This window comes from Eublepharis macularius, chromosome 7 (assembly GCF_028583425.1).
Source record: "Eublepharis macularius isolate TG4126 chromosome 7, MPM_Emac_v1.0, whole genome shotgun sequence".
Taxonomy (NCBI): Eukaryota; Metazoa; Chordata; class Lepidosauria; order Squamata; family Eublepharidae; genus Eublepharis; species Eublepharis macularius.
The window spans coordinates 38,790,442-38,805,620 of NC_072796.1; the positions used below are offsets into that span (position 1 = coordinate 38,790,442).

Sequence of the window (15,179 nt, forward strand, 5' to 3'; positions counted from 1 at the left end):
AGAAGGCAATAATAAACTTATCACTGTTATTCCTTTTAAACTTAATGCTGCAACAGCTTCCTAAATCACTGTATGAGACCTAGCAATGAGAACTAATTATGCATTCTGGCTTTGATGCGAACAGCCTACTGAGCAAGGAAGAGCAGAAAGGTTTTCAGATTGCCTCTTCTCCCAGCTACCTAGTTTGAGAGGGTCAGAGACTATCCAGAGTGGTTTTTCAGGAGGCTGCAAACAAGGATGGGGAGAACTGGTGTCAACCATTCCCTACAGAAGCGTAAGTGCCGACTGCTCACGTAGCAAAATATTTGGAGCTGAGACAATACATATTACACTGAACTTAAATACAAGCCTTCCAGGGCACAGATCTTGTTGGTTCATAGTTCAGCTCTTGGAAGATTATAGGTACTAAAGAAACTAGAACAAAATCAACCCAGTGATTATTAACAGTGCAATCATAAGAAGAGTTACTCCAGTCTAAGCCCACTGAAGTCAATGGGCTTAGACTAGGGTAACTCTATTTAGGATTGCAATGTAAGGGTGGAAGACCTAGATATACAAGACTTATTAAGAAAACAAAGCTGTCTTAGTATCTGTGATGATGCCCCAAAAGCTGTTGGCGGGCAAAACTGAGTTAGCTGAAACGTTAACCCAACATTTCAGAATAACGCCCAGGAGACAAACATGAAAAACTAAAGCATCTAAAAGTCACTTTTAATGGAATGTACCAAAATATGTAAAACAGTATTCCTCAGTTTCCAATTAATCAACACATAGGCATATATTTGCGATTCATTTAAAAAATAACAAAATTTATAGAAGAAAGCTGTAAGCTTGTAAAGACTCTTCAGCTGACCTTCTAAATTAATTCTGGTTGGTTCAGGAGTGATTCGACCATCAATTTCCAAGTTATCTTCAGTGATGTTTCCAGCAAAGGCAGTATGACAGTTTACATTCTCCTCCTGACTCCTTTGTTCATTTGGGGATGCCTCTTCACTTTGTCTGAAGTATCTCTGAAGCCAAGTTGGCACGATGCTCTTCACAGATTCCTTCACAATATTAATAATTCCCTGGTTTTTTAAAAAAATCAAACCCATTATTTCTGTTTGGAAGTTCCATAAAAGTCCAATTTAACTAAGCTATAAACCTGCCTCCTATGTACTGGAACTGTTACAGAAGCTATTTGCAGTGGTATTAAACAGCCTGAAATCACCTGATTTTTTTTCCAATTTTTTTTTTGCTAATAATCTGTTGTATACTGCGCTCCAGCTAAATTAATGTTTGCAATTTACAAACAACATATTAATTCAATAGTAGTTTATCAGTGCAGTCATCTAGTGCAGAATAATTTCTAATTTTTTTTGGTGGGGGAGAAGAGTATGAAAGATGAGGCCACTCACATGAAAACACTACTGGCCCATCTAGCTCTTCTAAGTTTCAAGTATCTTCTTCATATCGCCATTGATCTAATCCTTTAACTGGAGATGCCAGGGGACTGAATTAAGGACTTTTTTCATACAAAACAAGTATTCTATCAATGAGCCAAGGCCCTTCTTGAACTTTCTTCAGCCTAGTTTCCTCTTTTTTATTTGTTAGGTGTTAAATTTCAGCCATGTTTCCCTTTCAAAGTTCAGCTCTGTAAAAGCAGATGAGCTAACCTGATATATCGGTAATACAGTCTTCTGTTGCCTGAAGTTTTGTTACTTTCAGCAAGTTCAGAATCCTCATACATGTCTAAAATAGTCATGCTCATTTTTTCTATCCTTCTCTAAGCATACACCTAATAAATCTCATGATTTCAACATAATTAATCAGAAGATTAAACGTAATGCATAAATCTTGGCAGCCATCCAACAATTCCAAACTAGTAACATGAAAGAAGCAAGATCATCTTAAAGAGTATTTGTTCAAATTTAAGAGCACACTTGCTTGTTTAACAGATTAAGGGTGCAATCCTAAATGTGCTTTCCTGGGAGTAAGCCCCATTGAACAATATTGCTTTTGAATAGACTTGCTTAGAACTGCTCCATAAATTAAGGATAGCCTGCTTGACTGCTGTAGTATTTCCCAAACAGTGGTCTGGGAATCAGAATTATATTTTCCTGCACAATAATGGGGGCAAATGAGCTACAAAAAAAGCTGGAGCATTATATACTAAATTCTGAAGAGATGTAACACTATGGCATGGATGGCAGTTTTTTACCTCAAGTTATGGTAAAACATTTGCCAATATATTCACTTATGAGGAAAAGAAAAAAGTTTTCACTAATGTGAAAAACCTCAGGAACAGCTTGTCAGAGGGAAACGGCGGGTTGCGCAGGGAAAGCTGTAAATATCACTCTCTTTTCTCACAGAAATGTTGGAACCAATCCTGTTTCTTTTTTCCTCTTACCAATTTTTTTACTGATGTTTAACACACGACAGATATAACAATCAAAATGAAAGTAAGTTACAGAGAACTGAAATAAAAAAAAAATACATGATGGCCCCCAAATCTTGGAAATAGGTACCAAATTTTTAAGTTTAAAAATGTTTATGATGACTTATCAAATTCTGGTTTTGAGAGATTAAAGCCTGATTTTATGTTTCTATCCAAATAAATCGACACAACTTTTTTAAAGGGTGGGAATAGTAAAATGTTATTTCATGGATGATCAAAGCAACCTTTCCAGTTCACATATGCATAGTAAGGGGGTGTCATAGGTATGACAGTAATGGGGAGGGCTCTGGAGGTAATCTTCAATGGGGGAGGGGAGAGATGCACTTGACAAAGCAGCAAGCTCTTTAAATGCTGCTACAGTGCTTATTTGGTATGCTAAAATATTCTGTAGTATTAAGCTAGTCAGTGTTAACTGATCATCTTCCAAACCCCAACTGGCAATAAACTCACACCTTTAAATTTAGAATTACAGGTTGAAATGAATCAAATAATGTAACCCTTTACAGCCTGTTTTTACAACATTTGTAGCTTGGCTTAGAATGAACTGGGATTTTAACTCTGACACTCCAGACGTGAATAGCCCGAATATCAGGGCCTCATATATGCTGTTATTTAAATATTTATGCCCAATTTTTGACAAAATCATAAAGTCAAAATTTGTACAAACATACAGTAAAACGCCATGAAAAACAGCCAGCAGATAAAAAGGAAAAAATAAATAAAACTATACTATATGAAATAACATTAGAATATCTGTTGATACTTGATCTTTTTAAAAAAAGTTTTAAGCAGGTTGTTGCTATGTTACCCCAGCTGTATGGGAAATAGTTATTTGTACTTCATTCTGATTGTTCTTAATACAGAAAAGGCCTAGATAGCTGCTTCCATATTCTGGCCAAAATGGCAAGCTAATCTTGTTGGTTCTGCCTATCAACATAAACACAGAAAGTGTTGCATCTGATTTAAGCATATGGCTTTTGATGTGGAATACAGGATAAGGATTCGCTGTAAGGCCATAACAATGTAAACAGGCCTGTAACTCACCAAGGACTTCAGCACCCGACTTAAGGTGCATTTGGCAAGAAGAACTATTAAGAATGCAACTGGTCTATCACAGCTGGTCATTGCTCTAATAATACCAATAGTTAGCAATGTGGTAAAGCTGACTACCCGGATCTACATGCTCTGGAAACACAAAATTATCCATAACTTCTGGACTGAAATCTAACCTGTACAAACTGTAAACTCTCTTTTGTTCTTTGAGTAACTGGCAACTACACATCAGTCATCTGGGAGGCCCTAGTATACTGAATAACAAATGTGCTTATATACCACTCTTCTAGACAAATTGGTCCCCACTCAAAATCAGCGTTATTATTATCCCCACAATACAGCTGGGGCTCAGAGGAGTGGCTTACCCAAGGCCACTTATTGCGCTCATGGCAATAGTGGGATTCAAACTAGCAGAGTACAGATTCACAACCCAACCACTTAACCACTAAGGTACAACCCATATACTGAAGGCTGTATTAGATATCAGGTATATTTAAGCGTCTAAGGAACGGATTTTATACATATCAAACACATGCAAAGAAGCACTTTTGATCAATATAATGGTGAAAAAGATCTTTTTTTGGAATATTTTAATTTTAATAATGGTGATCTTTTAATATACATAAAGAAAAACCTTTCTTCAACAGTTTACATTCCATCAACTACAAAGATGACCATGAGAAGCTCTTTTCCCTTGACCCTCCCTATAGCAAATGATCATTATTGTTGTAAGCTATAGCTAACACTAAATGACAATTTAAAATATTAAAAAAGTGCAGTAGTAGCATGAATTGTAAAAATCTTTTTTTTTTCAAACTTCCATACATACAAACTTGAGAAAAACATAAAACAAACTTAGCTATGCTATGCTTACCAAAACTACCTTAACAAGGGTACAATGAAAATGAGGATACATCGATTGTTATCCTGTATAGCTCTTCTCCTGCCACAATGCTCTTTTCAGACTAATTATGAACTATACATTTTATTTCACAACATTTCAACAATTTAAGATGCCAGTGGAGAGGAGTACACACATATTTTGTTTTAATTAAGAATGGGATATACAGAAGACAAGTACAGGTAGTAGTTTTCCAACACCCACATAAATCTCACACAGCATCTCACTACCACGTAGCACACTAGTCAAGAACAGCAATAGCTCTTTAAGTTGAGCATGGCCCAAAGGCATGATCAATACCAGAATGCCAACTTTTAAACTTTAGTTGTCATGCAGACATGTCTAAAGGGGGAAAAATCTGCTGAAAGTAGACTTACAAGGGCATGAAGTACAGTGTTACCCAGAAATTGCTCCTTCAATCTTTGTGGCTTCAAACCAGACAGCCTGTCCCACACAACAAACATTATGATGTAATTGGATAGCATGAGTGGAGCATGCAAGGCCAGCAGTGATGACCAGACAAAACATCTAAAACATCCTTTACAGATCACACTAGTCTCACGTAGCAATGCTTATATTTTATGAATTAAAACTGTATTTCTTAAATCTCCTAAATAGCTTGGGACCAGAGCACCTAAAGGACATCATCTCACATACTATCCTACCCACCAGTTAAGATATGCCTCTCCAACCTTGCTATCTCTGCTTCTGGCTTCAGAGGTGAGGCAGGTGGTGAGTAGACACAGGGCATCTGTTGTGGCAGTACCTTGCCTTTGGAACGCACCGACTTTACTTTCCTTTAGGACCAAATACATCTTTTACCCAGGCTTGTTTTATCTTATTAGCTTTTAAAAGTTCTGCTTCTGTTTTATGGAGTTTTTAATCTACTTATGGCTTGATTTTAATATTGTGATCTGGTCTCTGAAGAGGCAGCATTAAAATATCCTAAATAAAACAAATATTTTAAGATCTTCAAGTTAAGCATCTGATCAGTAGATATATTTAAGAAAGTAAAATTTTCTTACATTTCATTAATTTTTAGGACAACCAGCTTACAATTTTTATAGATATTGCTATACTGTAAATAGTGGCATGAATTATCCCTTAGAGTTGGTACCTTATGTAGCTTAACATAGTAAAGCCTCTTTAACCCTCTGAAGTCATTTGAGTTTCTCAAAAAGACTGAAGAATCCATGGGAGTTCAAAACCAAATGTACCACACTGTCTTTATATTACAGGGAATTTCTCTCTCTCTCTCTCTCTCTCTCTCTCTCTCTTTCTGTGTGTGTGTGTGTGTGTGTGTGTGTGTGAGTGAGAGAGAGAGAGAGAGAGAGACAGACAGACAGACAGACAGACAGAGAGAGACAGAGAGAGAGAGAGAGCGTATACTATAAGTTTCTCATACTTTAAGAAAAACAGTATCTTAAAAAGGGTAGAAGTTTAAAATGAAACATACCTTTGCAGAGATTTGGAAGGTTAAAATATAACAAACAGATCACAGCAAAGGGTACCAAATGTATCCTACAATGTGGTTTTAAACATGACTACTCAAATTCTAATAATTCAAAAGGAGTTACTCGTGTTGAGTATTAGGACTTTCAGCATTGTAAGAAACAAAATTAATTCAGGCTACACCCTTAAACAAGGGTGGGGAATGTACAAGCCAGACAAAAATTTTGCAGCACAATGCACTGTACATCTTAAATTTTCCTTTGCCTCATGGGTGGCTTATACTTTGATGTTTGTAGTCATGGTGCCAAGCAAACACACGCACACCCCTCAGAGTTCCAGAGTCATTAAGAGCATATCCTAATTTGTCCCTAGAATTAGCCAGATGTTATATTCATGCTTCTTATTCATAAGTTTTCAAGTACAGCTCCACTACTGCATGTTATAGGATGTCAGGTAGTCAGAGTTGGAAAAGCTCTTTTGATGTGGCCTTGAAAAACTGCTGATAGTCTGCTGGGCTAGAAATCTGTATAGGACAGCACTATATGAACCTAAAATCCCATCCGCTCTCTGTCAGAGATTCCCAATGATATCTATAGCAAACTGATTGGATTTACTGAAGTAAGCTGTTTCAAATTCACCATCGTAAGTCTTAACAAATGTAGTTTTCTATCACTGACTTTACAAGACAGCCAAAATAATGGTATAAAAAACTACCAACAAAGATTTGGACAAAGAACATCAGACGAATGACTCATTCATACTATGACTATTTCCAAATGTTGGAGGAAAGTACTAGAATATATACAAAGTATACTTTTTTGGCCTTTTGAAGAGCCCCGTGGCGCAGAGTGGGAAGCTTCAGTACTGCAGCCCAGTCTCTGCTCACGACCTGAGTTTGATCCTGGAGAAAGTCAGGTTCAGATAGCTGGCTCAAGGTTGACTCAGCCTTCCATCCTTCCAAGGTCGGTAAAATGTGTACCCAGTTTCCTGGGGGTAAAGTGTAAATGACTGGGGAAGGCAATGGCAAACCACCCTGTAAAAAGTCTGCCAAGAAAACATCATGATGCGACGTCCCCCCATGGATGAGTAATGACTTGGTGCTTGCACAGGGAACTACCTTTACCTCTACTAGTAGGTAAAGATTAGAACAAGAGAAATGACCACAGAACAGCTTTAATTTAAGATCACATAAGCAGAGAAACCATGTAATAAGATTATATGACATCTAAATAATCACATCCCATTTCCCTGGATTCCTGCTAAGTAAGATTTTTGCTTATAGTTTCTAGCAATTCTTCTTGTCAACCAGCAATATCAATTCATTCAATCAGGCCAACACAACAACCTAGACCAACTCAAATGTTGTACCAACTTGGTCCTTGCACCAAGAGTCACATATCTGTACCACTTATGTAGCAGTTTATGAAACTCGCCTCTAAAATGGTAATGAATTCGTCATGATAACCATCAGTTCTCCAAAGCAGTTTGTAGCTCACACTATAAGATAACTCTGAAAGGTAGAAAGAACTACCATGAATATTTTCTGATTTTCATCTATGCTCAAAATGAGGTGCCCTGTTACATAACAGATTAGGAATGTACAACTCAAATCGCTCGGAGGGTTATTTTTTCACTAACTAAAAAGAGGATACAATACTATAACTACCACAGGAAAGCATTTAGCTCTAATTTTAACTTAAGCTGCATTCAGGCACTACAATAACCCATAATTTATATTCCCATGTTTAGAGCAAACCCATTAGTTTGTGATAATTTTAAACTGGTATTAGTTGTTCTGATCATATGGGTACACATTTTTGTTTTATACATACTTATAAACTTGTCCAAGTCTTCACTGTGTGGAAAAGTGGTATAAATATTTAAATAAACTACTTTGCCATCTGGATGCAGATGATTCAACAAACCAGAGATGGCTGGTTGGTAACAAACTGGGACTGCAAGCTAGAGATTTTAGTTGGTTTGTTAATCTGTTTGTATTAACTGAAGTTTGTTCTGGCATCTGAATTCACAAACACCAGTCTGATTAGTAGCAATACCCCTTGTAGCTACGTAAGCACAAAGGTGACAATATTAAAACACAAATTGGGATGTGTTATTTACATCTGGTATATAAATCGGAATGTGTTGCAACAACCATGATTTATCATTACATCTAAATATAGCTTCAGTGTTGTCCTCTTCAGTCCATTCTACTAACCATCTTTCCTCCTGCATCTACAGGACACATTTCTTTTTCACTATGTACCACTACCTACCTTAACGATCACCTAATCCTTTATGACCCTGACCTGGATAAGCCAGGTGAGCCTGATCTTGTCAGATCTCAGAAACTAAGCAGAGTTGGCCCTGGTTATTAATTGGAAGGCAGACCTCCAATGAAGACCAGGGTTGCAGAGGCAAGCAATGGCAAAAACATTAGTTTCTTGCCATGAAAATCCCACTAGGGGTCACCATAAATCAACTATGACTTGAGGGTACTCTCCACCACTAATCCTTTATGAACCTACCTGTAATGTTTTGCATATAAATTGTGTGTATTAAAGAGTTTTTTAAAAAAATATTGGTTACTGCGCATTTAAATGCTGGTCTCTGAAGTAAGGAGGGGAGCTGGATTGGTGAATGGAATATGCTAAGATTGGACAGTAGCTGTACCCTGGGGCAGTGAACTGCATTTATAGTTAGAGAGCTGAGAAAAAGTGTTCATTCAATCAAGTTTAGTTAATCTGTGTGGAGTTCTGAGAAATTCTACCTAAGTCAGGCAAACTGTACATGATCCTGGGTCAGTCAGTATGCATCAGAGTGGGTTTATTCTTTCTAGGTCAAGCAAACTGCGGGTAAAAGCCTGAGTGAATCTGTCTACGTGGATGAGAGATGTGTTTATTCTGTTGGTGAAGATATGTGTGGAAAATTAGTCTTTGTGACTGGGTCTGCAAATATATAACTATTTTTGAAATCAGCAAGCTTATGAATCTATTATGAAACCTATACACTTATCAATACTCTGCAATTATCATGTTTATGTACTTATAAAGTCTATACTTAAGATTAAGCAAAAAAAGGTTCCCTTTTTTATAACACAGTCACCTCCACACACTGACCTCTCTGCCATACTCCTATCTACAACTAAGCCTTCCTATAATACTAGTTAAAAAGGAGGTCTGAAGGCAAAAGCTTTTGGTGGCAGTGAAAACCTTTTAGGAAACTTTTGGCATGCAGCAATATATGTCACACACACAAGGCAAAAGCCACAGGTGGCGTGAGCAGTGGGATTCAAACCCCAAAGGGGAATGAGTTCTCGAGATGTAAGACTGGGTAAAGAAGGAGGAGTGCTGGTTGTGACCAGGGCACTCCTGAGGTGTAAGTTTAAGGTAACGTAAGGAAGAGCTGTAATACTACCCATTCATTCCGGTCATCTTCAGAGGCACTGCTTCGGTTGTCCAGACCAGCTGAGGCTAGATGAGTGGCAACCCAAGGAAGGGCCTTCTTGGTCATGGCACTCAAACTCTGGAACTCCTCCTACTGTTATCTTCTGCTAGCAGGTGAAAACGTGTTTGTTTTGTTTGCCATTCTCCCCACTAACTGTTACTGGCCCTCCTCCCTATGGGTGTTTATATATTGTACTGAATTTAAATTTCTTATATGTAGTTTATATTAAATGCTGTTTTAATGTCTCAAATATTTTAATGTGGAACTGTTTTGGTATTTGCCACCTTGGGGACCCTATTTGGGTGGAAAGGCAGCATAGATTTTTAAAAAATAAATAAAAGAGGGAGGGAGGATCCTTTGACTACAAAAAAGATACGTTGCCTCAAAAACTAATCTGGATGAGTTTCACAACAAATTTCTTTTAAATGTTTTTGCTGAGGTATCCTACACAAATTAGTGATTATATACAGAAATGTATCAGATGTGTCTCGAAAACTTGGTCAGGGACATGCAGATTGATTTTGACATACTGAAAACAATCTATTTTGGCAAAGAATGTTTATCAGTAATATACCACCAGATCCTAAGACAAACCTACTAGGATATTTAAAAGGATTGGTAGCTGCTTCAGATATTGGGTTAGTCTTAATTCTAGGGACAGCCACTACATTGGTTTTGCAGCATACTGGGGCGGTGCAGAAGAATCCCTTTCTATAAAGATTGGGAGTTACGCCAGCATATCCTGGATTTACACTAGCATAATCTCCCTTTCCTGCTGGCACAGTGGTCCATCACTGCTCCACCAGGGCCTTCCACTGGCACCCGGCCACATACATCCCTACGCAGGTGTGCCATGCGGTGGGTGGCGAGCTAGTCTGCTCTTTAAGGGCCCAAGAATGCCTCAAGCAGCGGCAGAAAGTTACACAATGAAAAACGACAGCATAGCCCATAGGCTATGTATGGGAAAAGTCGACTGCCCTCCCACTGCACCCTCCACTGCCCAAGCAGCTCAGCAAAGCATAGGATGCTAACTACCGTTGGGACAAATCTGTGTGTGCCCCTGTGGTGGCCCACCCTCTCCACTGCACCCAATCAGTTCCTTGGGCACCCTATATAACCTCTAGCCAAAGCGGGTGGTGGTGGTGGTGGTGGTTTGCAAGCAAGTGGTGCTTCAACCGCTAGCCTGGCCGTCAGTAATGGGGGTTGGGTGAGGGGGTGGGCAGGTGCCCTGTCTGCACTTTTAGTGGTACACTCCTTTATGGGGTAGGGCTCCTCTCGAGGCAGGTGCCTCTGCTGGAATGTGGCAAGCCTGATCATGGGGGTCTTTCTGCCATGTGCATCTACTCTTTGTAGAGGGGAGGAGTAGCATTGGCAGAGATAGCAACGGTAAACACAGTCCAGCTCGCAAACTGGCTACTTTTCCCTGCCACACACGGCACCATCAACTGCAGCCATTCTGTGATTAGTGGATTCTGCCAGCATTGCCAAGACAACTGGGGAGCATTCTCTTCTGGCCACGCCTTGCCAGGTTCAGCCCACAGCGCAAAGTCCCTAGGAAGCAGACTGGCAGCACCACAGTTACACTGGTGAGCAGCCACTGGCAGCCCAGTGGGCCTCAGGATTGCGCTGCCCATGTTACCCCTTCTCACTGAGTTCAGCATCAATACTGCACAAGGTTTTCATTCTACCAGCAACCCAAATACCAAGTGATACAGTTGATTAACTATGCAGCATAGCTGGCTGGTTGGGTGAAACGGGCTGGAAAAACTGACTCAAACTTCATAAATGTCTCCAAAACCAAGAAGGTAAGGAACAATGCAAATGAAGTGACACAGATACTCCCCCGTTCCCCACTTTACCTTTTGATGGGCATGGGCAAGCTCTGTGTATCCACAAAGATACAGGAAAAGGCTGAAAACAATGGAAATCTGAAGCTACAAATAAATAGTACCACAACTGGCCCACTGACTGTTATTTTATACAATCCTGTAATAGTCAGAACCATAAAAGGGAGTTCTCAGAAATCAAATGTTTTCAATGGTGCTCAGATGACAGGTCTAAGATTACAAACAAGGTTTGTAGGGTAAGCACAAAATATAGTTTCCTAGTTCAGATAAAATAAACTATGAATTGCTAAAAATTCAGATGTCCTAGGGATGAAGGAACAAGCAAATATAGTGCCAAATCATGCGTTATGTCTGAACAATGCCAGTGTGGCAACAGATCAATGACAGAAAGTTCCCAACTTTCCTGGTGGAGCAGGCTTATTTGACACCACTATTCTGGTATTTGCATCAATTATCATACACAAAAGATTGAATATATATATCACAATAAAGAATATAATAGTTTCTAATGCAACAGATATATATTGGGGGTGTTAGGGGAAGGTTAAGCAGTGGACTGAAGCATATTGTTCTCTCTTTTATTTATAAAATTCTGTAAGGTTCTAAAAACAATTTCTTGAAAAATACATTAATAAAAGAACAGATCTGAGAAACAAAAGTTAAAAATGACAACAAATTTATACCTTTGCCACCAAAGACATAAATACTTATGTTTGTTTTTTGTTTTAACAAGCCACAAATTCCTCAGATACAATCTGCTGAAAAGCAACTCTACCGTAAATACAGTTTGGGAACCACATGCTCTAAGTTGTTGAGACTGGTATTCACTCCATAAAAACCACATATAGTAAATTAAATGAACAGATCATACGCAAGATGCAAAGGTGTCCCAGTACACTACTCATCAAGAACAAGTTACTAAGAATGGTTTCCCCATTTGATGACACACAACTTCCACAAATTTACTTGGGGAGACACTTTAATGATTGTTCCACAAAAACACTGTTTAGATTAATATTACTTTCATACAATCAGGGGGTTTTTTTTGGTGAACATTAAAAACTTTACTCAGTTTCACAAAAAAACTTAAAGAAAATGTTTAAATCAGGGAAGAATCTGTTTATATACAGAAAGGATTTGTTAGAGATAAAAACTCTGGGGAATAAACAACCATCAAGGAAATTGTATGCAGTTGCCAATTCACCTGCATTACATGGTCTTTACCTGAGGGTGATACATGAAGTTAATGTGTTTTAGGAACATAACGTGTTGGCGCTGTTACATTTCTTTCTCACACAACTGACTTGTAAAATACTTAAGGTCTCAGATTAATCTTACAAGGATTTAGACTTTCAAGATTTACATGTTCTACTGTCAAAAGGTAACTACTTGAGTTGAGATTTGCACAATTATACACAGATCTATATACTAATCAACTGTTCAATTAATCTGCCTTTTTGAAACAGCTTCTCAATTGAATATAAACTGAATATAAACTTCTCAAATTGAATATATAATTGTATGGTGATCATAAAGTTGATTGATAAACTGTTTGCCTATATAATCCAAACAGTATAATGACAGTAAAACTATGCCCCTCGAGTTATGAGTATATATAAGAATTGAAGCCTAACTATTGAATACTTCAAAGTGTAGATGCCAGTGACACCTGCCGCCACCCCCCCCCCCCAATTTTATATATAAAGACATGAAGAAGCCTTGATCACACCAGGGGCTTTAACCTTCCAGTGCTTATTTAGTCACTGGCAGCCATAGAGGCCCTGACTGTGCAAAAAGTGGGATATAAATATTGTAAACTTTTTAAAAAATTAAAGAACCATTAAAATTTCATTGTAAATGCACAGTACTTTTAAAGTACCTTACGGAAAGCTGCTTTCCATAATGTAACATTATTACAAGAATTTTTTAAAATATACATAACACTTGAAAACTCTTTAAAGAGTAGCTTTTTATTGTGTAATTTCAGCTTATGTTCTTTAAACTTTTATTTTATCTATAACATATTTTCAGCCAATTAATATGCCAATATATATAAATTACATTTTCTGATTTAGATAATGTTACATCATTGATTAAATCCACAAGGTCTTGCCCTATCCTGTACTTTCCTTTCTCCCACTGAAGCTCCATGAGTCAATGTTCTTAAGCAGCAGAACTAATTACGATTTAAGGGATGAAAAGACTGAGAAAAATTTAGCTATATAAAGTAATTTGGGGATCCTCATCACAGAATAGAAAAGTAACAGGTCCTTTAAAAATGCATATTACCGCCCCCCCCCCCCACACACTAAAAAATTGCTAACTGCAGCCCATATTGGAACAGTAACCATCTTCACACAACTTAATAGTGTTTATTTATGAATCAGTTTTAGTAAGAGCGTCAATTCATAACAAATCGCTATTTACCAGTCATTCAACATAACTGTAATACTATATACACACATCCATGCCTTGAACTTTTGGCAAGACCACATGTCTGCAATTAACATCTTAACTGTTATTTAAGGATGAGATGAAAACATTTAAGTCTTCAGTCATATCACATGCAGCTTTAAAATCACTGCAGCTCAGGCCCTTTTCTAGTCTTGCTAAAATTTATTTAAAATCATATATTCAAAAATAAAGTGCTTAATGACATATAATCAAGTCACAGCTTCTGAAAAATTAGATGGCACTTCATGCATGTAGACACACACCCAAATGTCAACCCTAAATAGAGGGAACAGTTTTCTCCTGATCTGTGCCGAGAAAACTCCTATTGTAGTTTCAGGTGAGTAGCCGTTTTGGTCTGTAGCAGAAGAGCAAGATTCGGGTCCAGTAGCATCTTAGAAACCAAGTAGATTTCCAGGGTACAAGTTTTCGAGTCATACGAAGAGAGCTTTGACTCTCGAAAGCTCATACCCGGGAACTCTGGTTGGTCTTTCAGGCGCCACTGAACGTAAATGTTGCTCTTCTACCACCACTCTAAACACCGATGATCTTTCCCACTAAAAACCGATGGGAGTACCTTCCATCGCGAATAAAAGGCCGATGCCGAGAAAGCCGTTTTTCTTCCCTCTTTCCTCAATAGAAATTAAGATTAGAGGAAGACGGTAGAAACCACAACCACGTTCGCGTCCGGAAAGGGAGGATGGGGAATCCCATTCCCGTAACCTTCCCCGCCCCCTTGAAACATCGAATCCAATGGGGACTCCCCTGGAAAAACCTCTCCGCTTTCCTTCCTTCCCTCCCTCACAGACTTCCATCCCTAGACAATTTCTCGTTCTCCTCACATGGAAAATAGGAGCCCCCCCCCTTCGCCCCGGCCCTTCACCCGGAACGTGGCCTGCGCGGCTCCTTCTCAGGCCGCCCACCGCGACTCCCACCTGGGAGCCCCCTGCCAGTTCCGGGGCTCTGGCGGCGCGACTTCCTCTCGCTCGCTCGCTCTCCGCCGCCCCCTGCGGACTCGCGGCGGCCTCTCACCTGCTTGTTTCTGGGGTAAGGCTTCGAGGAGGCCGCGGCCAGATGGTACCGCCGCGTCCGGATCTTCCCGCCGCCGCTCCCACCATCTCCGCCGCCGCCGCCGCCGCTTTCCCCCGGATCCATCTCAGGCCCTCCTCAGCCTTCACTGGCTCTCACCGCCACGAGCGCGCGGCGTAGACCGAGGCCCGGCCCCGGCCTGACCCGGCCTCCCTGCCCCGCGCCCGCGCGCTCTCCTCTCACGCCGCCGCTGCTGCTTCTCCCTCCTCTCGCCCCCAGCCCCGCTCTGTGCTGTCACGGTCTCTATGGCGATGCTCCGCGCCGCGCGGCCTGCCTCGCGCCCCCCTCACGGGATGGCCCGCTTCTCCCTCAGTGTCTCGAGCGCGCGCACTGAGCCGGCCCCCAGGGCTCTGCTCCTTCCCTCCCTCTCCCCCCCGCCAGCTTCTGTCGCCGTCCAGCCCGCGCGAGCGCCCTCCTTTCCGACCAACCACAAGGCACCCGCCCAACACAGGATTGCATCACTAAACCGCGACCCGACATCGCGCCAACACCCTCGTCCCCT

At 40.0% G+C, this 15,179-nt stretch overlaps 1 protein-coding gene across 4 annotated transcripts in view; it reads right to left on the minus strand.

Annotated features, from left to right (window-relative positions):
• The window catches only part of NUP153 (nucleoporin 153), a 51,307-nt gene extending 36,272 nt beyond the window's left edge, over nucleotides 1–15,035 (minus strand). For all 4 annotated transcript variants that reach the window (XM_054984957.1, XM_054984956.1, XM_054984955.1 and 1 more), the window contains exons 1-2: nucleotides 14,621–15,035; nucleotides 854–1,067 (exon numbers count right to left, since the gene is read on the minus strand). In XM_054984957.1, coding sequence (XP_054840932.1) covers nucleotides 854–1,067; nucleotides 14,621–14,743 — 337 coding nt within the window. In that variant the 5' untranslated portion in view covers nucleotides 14,744–15,035. The remainder of the gene's footprint in view (nucleotides 1–853; nucleotides 1,068–14,620) is intronic.
• Nucleotides 15,036–15,179: the final 144 nt, after the last annotated feature.